The following is a 10,837-nucleotide window of genomic DNA, read 5'->3' as shown; positions in this document are numbered from 1 at the left end:
CAACTCGTTATACATCATATGAATGTATGCAAAAATATGTGATTTGTGTTATATACATATAAAACATGATTTAACATTAACATTTAGGACAACTCGTTATACATCATATGAATTTATGCAAGAATATATGATTTGTGTTGTTTACATATGTGTCTTTGCAGGAAGGGGATGCCTCATTAGTTTACATCTTGGGTCACTGGAGGTACGGTGGCCGCCACTGGTGAGATAATTTTTCACTGTATGCCTCTATATTTTATCTAGCGGCCGCCAAATACTTTTCTGGCGACCGCCAGATACTTCCACTGGTGAGATCATTTTTCACTGTATGCCTCTATATTTTGTCTGGCGGGTATGGGCCATCGTACTGGAGCCGTTATCATGGACTCAACTTTTTTGACAAAACGGATAAATATATAGACGAATGCAATGCTATTTTTGGAAACGTTGATAATCAAAGTCCGATTCATTCACGTTACATCGGCAAGACGCTGAAAAGGATACGCCTCCAGTTGAATATGTCGGGCTTGGATATTAGGATATTAAAGAGATATTATCTCTCTGTCAATACTGCACTGGATTATGATAGTTTCAAAGATTTCAACGTTTCATACATAAATGATTATCTTTATGGCGGTGTTTAACGGTGATTCAGAACCCGTGGTATTTCATTAACAGCTGAAAACAGAATTCCCTCTATGTTCAGTCATGGTTGAATATGTATAGCCAGAATACTGAAAGCGTTTACAGGAATATCGGTAGAATATACGAATATAGTATAGATGCCTTAGAAAGATCAAAGGAAATTCGTTTTTAGCCTTAACATGTGTCCATATCTTTTGTTTAAATCCAGTCAACAATACATCGGATGGCTTCCCTTTAACATTCTCTGGACATAACGTGTATAGAGTGCACATAGACTGGTAACGAGGACTGGCACCCAAAATATTAAAATGGGATAAAATGCTTGTATTGTCTGTAATGTGCAGGTAATGAGACATCCTCATCTGTTTCATCTCATCAAAACTGATGTCAGATGCAATTCCCAATTGCGAATTGGACTAAATGTTTCCGTGTTTCTTCAGGTGAATATCTGGCATGTGTTTGTCGTGGGTAGAACAGATTGAGAAGGATACGCTGCATTAACGTATGTCACTAAATATACGGGGTGATAAATATAACATTCCAAATCACTTCCCTCGTATTTAATGACACACCATTGCTTTTCCGTAGTGCATTACCCAGCAGGCACATGACATTGTTTGAGTGTTGAAATTTGGTTCATCTGAGGCTGCTACGTTGAAAAACATTGCATCGACATTGTTTCAACATTTGCCTTTCGATAGTTGTAAACATGTTGAATCTGATATTGTTTCAACATTGAAAAGTAATCTAAAAACGATGACATCTCAGAAAATCATGAATTCAGCGATACTTTATTAAATATATATATATATTTTTTGTCGTTGGAATCAATATATCTAGACTCTAGATTGTATGTTTTGTACCACATAATGATGATTTAAAGACGTATTGCATGTTATAAATATAGATAAACATTTGGTTTAACAATGCTAATAAAGATATTTTAAATACTTCTGTGAGCCATAGAAATTATTACTGACATACTGTAATTTACTTTACCGAAACTGCCAGGACATCTCGCATTTCAACTGAACATTCAGGCATTGTAACCTCAGATAATTCAACCATAGAACGACCGAGTGATCTCAAATGAAACAAACATGCACACTGTATGACATTCTCTTTCCAATCAAAGGAGGTGATGCTGGTATATGACAGATCAATAGTGACACTGGGTTCTCTCAAAATGCAGCATTCCACCCAAATTAAACTGGCCTCTGATATGGCGACACTGGCATGCCCCCAACACAATATACTTTAGGAGTCCATTTCACCTGTTTATATTGTCTTTTTTAGATGTATGTGTCAATGCAACCAATATCCATCCAATACCCAACCAAAATTCAACATTATTTCATCATTGATATCTGATGTACATTCAACGTCAATATTTCAAATCCAATCAAAGATCAATGTCATTTCAACGTTAAAGGGCGGCATTGATTCAACATTGATTCAACATTCTTGTGACTGCTGGGTTAATTATAATTAGCAATTCGCTAATGTTTCAAATGATGCTCCACCACACAAGTGGTATCCAAAATGTCCACTAAAGAGAAAAAAAGACACGTGTCGATCATTTACTCCAACTAGTTTATTTTTTAAACAGACACATATACAAACAACTACTATGCTAATTCTAGCAGACGTTGATAATCTGGTCGATTCAACTTACATCCGCCTCAAGAAAAGATTCTGAAAAAAATATAAGTCTTTAGTTGAGTCATGCATGTGCATCAGTGCCAAAATGTATTACTTCATTGTAAACTTCTATAACTTAATATCCATTAACAAGGTAGACACAATTTAATGGATAACATCTTCTTTTATACTGTAAAAAGCGACGTTTTGGTATAGATCCTTATACCGTTGTCAAGCAAGACTGAATGAGGGACATAGTACAGAATATATATAGTAGGTGGAGGATTAACAGTAATAACAATTGCATATATGAGTGGGATAACATAGGTAGGTCTGCACCGAAACGTCGCTTTTTACATTATTAATGAAGTTGTTATCCATAAAATTGTGTCTGCCTTGTCATCCGTCAACGTCTAAGTACTGCCTAGCAAACAATTTAATATCCAATAGCATAGGTCAGGCTTGAGATAAAATTCATTCACAAGAAATATCATATTTAAGATAGTTCCTAATGATATAGACATTTTGTAAATGTGTTTGTTGCTTTGATATGGTTTAAAGGGATTGATGCATACATTGCTTAATGGTGATTCATAACTTGTAGACTTAAGTATTTCATTAATATCTGAAAAATATATAAATGACATCAATTGCAGGACAAACTATCATATCAAACCATTTCCTCAATATGTAGACACAGTTGAATATGTCTAGTCATATGATGACAAACCTAATTCCTGTAGTCTGAGACATTGATAATGGATAGCATGATTGTTTGGCATTAACATCACATAAAATCATTTATTGGGAGAAATGCTTTAATTCAGATCAATTGTCTATATGATTATAATACACTTTTCTATATTTCTAATGTTTTCTATCTTGTTCTTACAATGCTATCTTTTGAAGGAAGTCTGTCACCTGTACAGTAGATGGCTTTCCTTTAACATTCTCTGGGCATAATGTGGCGAGAGTGCAAAGGCCCTCGGGATCCTAAAGCATGAAAAAACGGTGGACTGATCATGACGATTGGCATCCAGATAACAACATTAAAAAATACTTCAGATTAAATAAGATTAAAATAATTTACTAATCTGTCTAACTAAACAATAGACCGAAATGACACACACACACGCACACACACACGCACACACACACACGCACACGCGCGCGCACGCACACACACACACACACTCTCTCTCTCACACACACACACACACACACACACACACACACACACACACACTCCACCTTTCAAAACATACAAATGATTTCTTTAATTTTAAGCTTTTTGTATTACGAATCATATCTACTGATGGAAATGTTTTAAGTAACAGGTAGTTGTACCTCAAATTAGTAGGGGACAATTTGTTTATTTAAGCCAGTGATAAAGTCAGGATACGTGCGATATCCAATTCTTATATGAATGGAATCTATAAACTCTTAACGTTTTTCTTACCGCGTTTTCAACAATGTAATCCAGAACCCCGGGTATCAGAGCACGGAGGTCAGCAGTACACTAAAACAAAGTCAAGAATTCAGCAGTTGAATATTATTTTAAAACAACTTCAACAACTACTTGTGCATTATCAAATCAATTGACATTCGCTACACATGCATATGTGTACGCGTCAGTGTCAGTTATACGTTTTATGTAAGTCTTGCATCATTTGGTTTCAGAGCAAGTTATTTCTAAGAAGACAAAAGATCTCATATAAATCAATGTGTATGGCCGAAACAATATGTGTGTCCAGGGCCCACTTGCACAGAACAATTGATCTTAGGCGGCTACAATCAACATTACAATCACCATACAATTGTCCTATTCCACCTGCACAAACCGATTAGGGCGATTGTAAGACGGCTTGGAGTTAAGATCGCGATCTTAGCTAAGATTAAAATCTTCAACGGTGGAGGTACGAATATTTTAAACGCGACTCCTGTCTACAGTTGTCTGCAAACGCGCCTAGTTTGCTGCGCATACAATACGTGGAACCGGTAACGACACGCAACACGTACCTCCCTCCATCGCACTTTGCAGTTTCAAGAAAGGTCCCAATTATTTGAAGGAAACGATTACTAGAATGAAGGCATATATTCTTGTCGGCATTAAAACTGTCGTAATTTAGGAATTGTTTTCTATTTCAACGAGAGAAATACATACACATGTTTTTATTCAAAGTAGATTGTACTCTACGGGCTTATACAAAGGGAAACCACTCCCATCTAGAGTATAAACTAAGATTAGCTGCCCTTGATTTATCGAAAAGGTCACGGACGTTACAAATCACTTGAGGAACGACTTAGGCTTTTATCCTTCCCTTGTTTAGCGCGAAGGTATGTTGTTTCACAGTTCTTTCAATATTGAGTCGGATGGGAATATTCCTTTTAGCTATCGACTCGATAGTTACGTGTTTAACTATGGTAATTAACTATATTTCTGACGTTAAATCTGTGGTGCGTTCTTCATGTTAAAGTGTCGATTCGAATTATAAGTTTAACAAAAAAAAGAGGCAATGTTTGAACGTAAAGCAGATTATTTATGTAAAACAGACCAAGCCTTGCACGCCATTTTGTCAAGTTTATTCAGGGACTACAACGATCTAAGTTATTTAGGATTGGTCCGTCCAATTGTAAGTTTCGGTTTGTGGCTTACAATGATCTTAGCCTACAATTGCTTTTAGCAAGTGGATGACGATTGTAGCCGAAGCCTAAGATCGCGATCTTAAGGATTTACAATAATTGTAGCGCTAAGATCGCTTTGTGCAAGTGGACCCAGGTATCATGTAGCCACTGTATGTTTAAGAAGAAGCAACAGCATTTACATGATAGCCAATGTGTTTGACTGAAATACGTATTTCAATAGAAAGAAAAGTGGAACATAAGAACAAATAGGTAAACACTTACGACTTCCTCCAGAAAATAAGCAGAAAGTGGACTGCAAATTACATGGTCGAAATACGTCTCCACTTGCTCCTGCACAATACATTAGACACATATTTCATTTTTAAGGGCCTAATCCAACAACAAAATTAGTAATGAGTGCTTATTTGAATTATACACGTTGACATGTGCCCTGTGCGATAATTGGACATATTGTCTCGGTACCTGTTTGCGATGGTCTACACAAAGTTTATCAGACCAACAACATGTCAAGCTAATTCGATTTAAATGCAATTAATCGACAGTAAGGAGGTAAAAAAACCTATTCACGCTCATTCAATATGAGCGTTTTACCTTCACTTCATCTGTGTTCAAACTTGCAATGAAACTATCAACGACTTCAATGCAGTTTGTACAAGCATCATCACCCTGGAAGAAAACGGAACCATTTTGTGTATGTTTATTAAACGTAAATAAGTTTGGTTTAATAACACATTGAATTAAGGACCATTGTGTAAAAACAATAAACAATTATTGTTGCAAGTTTATATCAGAAACACAAATGGCCCATTGATCCAGGTCAACATAACTAGCTAATCACGGTTGTGTCAGCATCGGCGAGTGTCTATAGAATGGAGAGACGCATTTCTAGGCGGTTTCAATTTTTCGTTTCTCTGAAGCAACGCCGTGCAATTGGTGCTAATTACCACTCGTATCTTTCGTTCAATTCCAATCCATCATGACATAATGATACTGACAGACTGATTCACACAAATCATTACCGTTTGGACATTGACATTTGTTGACTTCTTGAAGTGATTCCATAGGTTCGCAGGACACAACATTGCAAAACTACACAAGACCTCCGGATCCTGAAACATAATATTGTTTGTACAATCACATATTATAAATGTACATTTTAATCAATACCAAGAATTTCTTTTAAAATATTGATTCATATGTATCATACAGAAATATTATTTTCTTCCTACTATTCAGACGATTTATATTTCTAATTAATGATGCTTCACATGCTTATGTTGTATACAAGGATACATAAGACATCACTTCTCCTCTATCTTACCGCGTTCTCAACAACATACTGCAGAAGACCTGGAACAAGCCCATGAACAGCAGAGTTACACTGAAACAAGAAGATACAATATTCAAATGTAAGATATTTTGATACAATAAACCTAATTCAATCAGTAGTGTCCTAAGTACATGTAACGCCAACGTCTCATCTCTGTCAGGTGATTAGTCTGTAAGTCATCAATCCCTTATTTTCTGCACTGCCTCATTGATAACACCCATGTAAATTGTTTAGGGGGAAGACATTTAGGCACCAATTGTGCTCCCCTTCTTGCTGATCTGTTTCTCTATGCATATGAAACAATATTTCTGCTTGGATTGGCAAAGTCAAAACAAGGTAATTTGGCTAAGAAGCTTAACTTTTAAAGCTTCAGGTATATCGATGATTTGGTATCGTTCAATAACCATCAAATAGCCAAGTCCTTAATTCCCATGTTTCACCCAACCCGAACTAGAAGTAAAGGTGACCAGTGAGACCGCCTCATCTGTTTCATATTTAGATCTATGCATAAAGATTCAGAGTGACAAAGCACTATACACAACACTATATGAAAAGAGGGATAACTTTAACTTCCAATACACAACATTCCCATTATGTCCAGCAATATTCCTGCAGCTCCAGCCCTTGGTGTCTACATTTTACACCTTTTGATCTATAATAGAGCTTTCCCTTTCTACCAAAATTTCAATGAGAGTCATACGACTCTTCCTCAGACGTTCTTTGATCAAGGTTACAACATTCAAGGCCACCGTAAAGCTTTCAAAATGTTTTAGGACGACAGCTGGAGGACATTTACAAATTTGACGCATCAATGACAAGAATGATGTCTGATGCAGTTCCCTATTTTGAAGAGTAACATGTGTCCCCCTAGGTTTTTAAGGATGAACATTTGATTTGCATTTGCATGTGTTTGTGACGGGTGCCACCGGTGGGGCAGGATACGCTCACCTTTTCGCGAACACATGCTATCATCCATATTTGATAGTGATTCATAAACACATGTTCATGACATAGTCGGAATCGACTCTGCTTTTTGCGGAGATTTCTTATGTATATGGCAAAGGTTGTGTCGCTTTTAATTTATTTCCATGGCCTATGTCTACTAAAGGATCTGTTTTATGGTCGAATTATGAACATTTTCCATTCCTCCATTCTGACAACTTTTACTTACGGTTTCTGTGAGAAAGTATGAGGATAGATGATAACATATTTCATCCTTTAGGAGTTGTTCTACCATCTCCTGAAATCCAAAGAACATGGTTTCAAAAAATGCCTTTGTACAGAGGCTTTCGCCAATTAGTCATTTCACACGACAATGCCCGAATATGAACATTCAAGTGTGTCAATTGTATTTACGCCGCTTTTAGCAATATTCCACCGATATCACAGCAGGAGACACAAGAACCCACATGGTAAACCCATGTCGGGATTCGGACACGGGACTCGTTAACGCGTTTGTACATTATTTCATGGAAAGTCAGCTTAAAGTGATAGACATGTCTAAAATCCCACCAGCCACGTGACGAACAAACGATCATAATCAGGGATTGGAATCTACAATCGTCAGATCTACAAAGCGAATATCGGCTCCTTAGAAGATTTTGAAACCCATGCTCTCGTATTTCGAGGCAATGCGGTTATATACATATGAACGTCGTTATTTTTAATGCCAATAAATAGAACAGTTCATGTATTTGACAAGCAGGAAGTAGGCACTGGTCAATCCATTTCTAATTTATTCAAGTAGCATGACTCACCACGCCTTCATCTGTGTCCAATCTGGCAATAACCGCGGTGAGGGTTTCCTTACAGTTCGTACACGCATCGTCATCCTTTGAAATGATACACAAGAAAAAATGCATGTTTTCCGCTTATAAGCAGTTCAATTTTTACTGAACGCTGACATTGAAAATAGATATAACGATAACAACACACACACACGTTTATAAGTTTCGCATGTAAAGTTGTCAGGTGAATAGAGAGTATACCTCTGTTGATGATGTTCCTAGTTGTCTTATATTCCAGTTATTAGGCAGCGATATAGCTGAAACAAATATTGAGATTATAAGTCAAATGTGTATGATTATGAGTTGGTAAAATATCACGTGCACAAATAGGTTGACACATAATCAACCAACCAACTTACCTGACCCAAGGGAGACACATAAGGCAACAATGAGAATCGAAGTATTCATTTTAGGGGATAAACACAAACACGGTGTGGAAGTCAGAATGTCTGAACTGAACGTCATGCAAGTTTATATACCCAATGCTAGGGTGACAACATATGCAACCCGAGGCTAATTAATTTTCCCATATGTCTTTAAATGGGTGCTTTGGGGAATTTTGAAGAGATCATTACTCTTTTTAGTTGGTGCTAATAAAACCAGTTACGGATCCTAGTTAACAGTGCCATACATGTGAAATTGATATAGTCAACATGTACATTCCAATATGCTTCACAACATGTGGATTTGATATATTCAATTTCAACATATGTTTCGCAATAGCTATCATGTGTATATTGATATTGGCACAACTTCACATTATATGCTTCATAACGTATTTTTAATGAATCAGCTTCTTGTGATAAATAACAATACTATTTATTGCCACGGTCGTATTTTAGGAGTAAGGTAATGTGCAATGTGTGTAATTATGATTTGGAAGCTTCGATAATAAGAACCTATAAAAAATAACAGAATTCACAACGTCTATCCCAGAGAATAATCAATGTCATATATCTAACGAAAACATAAGGTGTAAAAGGTAACCTAGTGATGAACATCACATGCATGCAATCGAATATAGACCAGACACTCTAGTGATTGATATTATGAGCAGTTATTCACGTCGTCGGGGTACGACGCCACGCTGTCAACCAAGACAGCAAGCCTGACTGCCCGTCCCCATTAAAGTAAGTGTCAGGAGGTGCAAAAACTCATTGTAAAGGTAACAGTATGGTATAGCACAGCGAATAATGTTGACAATAGACTTGTCATTATTTAGTAGGCTCCTTTGAATGTTACCATACATTTTCTGACATGTCTTAACCAGGTCCCTCATAGAGATACCATGATTGAAAAGCTTTCCTGCCCTCTTACGTACCTAAGAAACCGAAAATTGCAGACGCCATAGCTGGAGCTGATAGAACTTTGCTCAACCTGTCGAGGAAACTGACGATCCTCTTGTCTTACAGCTTGGTACATAAGATGCCATCATACTCATACCCATAGTTCGGCATTGTTGAAAGAAACGAGTTCATTAATATTTCTGATTTAGTTCCTTTAGTTGAACTTTTTGACAATGACTCCGTACTTTGATTTCACTAACGCAGTAAAACAGACTAGGTAGGATCGATCATTACTTTAAATGTATTGTAGTTTATCCGTACCAAATCTAAAAGTATTTTTTCTGACTACTGCAAACTAGGATGTTATCATAATGAGAAAGATGATAAAGAGCAACTTCCCTAGTTTGTCAAATCTATATCGAAAATCGGATTTGAACATGGCCAAGGTGCAAAGGTCTAATCAAGATCGCAATTTAAAAAACAGCCTTAATACGAACTAGATATACACATATGCGTACAAACACAAATCCCATTACATTTTGAACAGGAATTGCTGAGTCATGAACATAACACGTTTCAGTTTTCAGTGTTGTCAGAGTGAACAGGTCACATTTAGGTTAGAACATAAAATGTTTATGTTCAACCTCACTACTAACTACACATATACAATTTTCAATCAATTATGGCCATAAATAGGTTTTCTAATATGATTTGAGTCGTGGCCATATTGAAATCGGATGTTAACCTTTCCTTTATAATTAGATTGTTTGTATTGGTAGGAAATGCAATTTGAGAGAATTTGGGAGCATGGTCAAAGGGATGAAAACATATAATATTATGAAAAAGAAACACATATCTGTTGAGTCCTACTACCATCTACACATGTACCAAGACGAGAAGGACGACGCAAGAGGGACGACGGACAAACACTCCTCTGTTTAAAACATGCCACAAATATCCAAGCATTCAGGTGAGCTTTGTCCTAGAGTTCTTTATTATTCAGCAACATATACTGTACAAAGATAGGATTGTAATAGGGATATGGGCAGAGATGAATTCATTTACCAAACTGTTATTTTTGCCCTTGTGACTTACAGTAATGTACCGTTTCGAGGTCAAACTGAACATCACTTCATGTCGTTCTAAATGCTGCCCTGTGCTGGGCTCACATATAAAGTTTGGGAGCACTGACACTGACACTATCTGGAAACTGTTACTCATTCTTTGTTATTTCAATATCATAAGTTTATCTTGAAAGACTTAGATATTTTATCACATTATGTTTGTGATGATTTAATTCACTACAGAACGCCTTCGTTGTTCATGAAATGACTTTAACCAAATTGGTAAACGTGTGACACATGCATCACTTTGGGCTTTCCTCCCACATCAAACTGACACGCCGTGATATGACTGGAATGTTGTTCAAAGCGGCGTTAAACCCAACTCACTCACTCACTCGTTACATGTGCGTCACTTTATTCAGCATATACTGATACAGTATA

General features: G+C 36.7%; 1 protein-coding gene across 1 annotated transcript; it reads right to left on the bottom strand.

Moving 5' to 3' along the window:
• Positions 1-2,324: 2,324 nt before the first annotated feature.
• LOC139469840 (prosaposin-like) lies at positions 2,325-8,454 on the bottom strand. Its single transcript, XM_071252145.1, has 11 exons — positions 8,406-8,454; positions 8,248-8,303; positions 8,017-8,091; positions 7,431-7,499; positions 6,251-6,310; positions 5,949-6,038; positions 5,521-5,595; positions 5,191-5,259; positions 3,743-3,802; positions 3,176-3,276; positions 2,325-2,337 (listed from the first exon to the last, which is right to left on the bottom strand). The coding sequence occupies exons 1-11, from the start codon at positions 8,452-8,454 to the stop codon at positions 2,325-2,327; spliced, it is 717 nt and encodes a 238-aa protein (XP_071108246.1).
• Between the last annotated feature and the right edge of the window lie 2,383 nt (positions 8,455-10,837).

Source organism: Haliotis cracherodii, unplaced genomic scaffold (assembly GCF_022045235.1).
Source record: "Haliotis cracherodii isolate W230 unplaced genomic scaffold, xgHalCrac1.p SCAF_2, whole genome shotgun sequence".
In the NCBI taxonomy this organism is placed as follows: domain Eukaryota; kingdom Metazoa; phylum Mollusca; class Gastropoda; order Lepetellida; family Haliotidae; genus Haliotis; species Haliotis cracherodii.
Note: the sequence above shows the minus strand (reverse complement) of the source record. Positions and strands in the feature narration are given on the sequence as shown.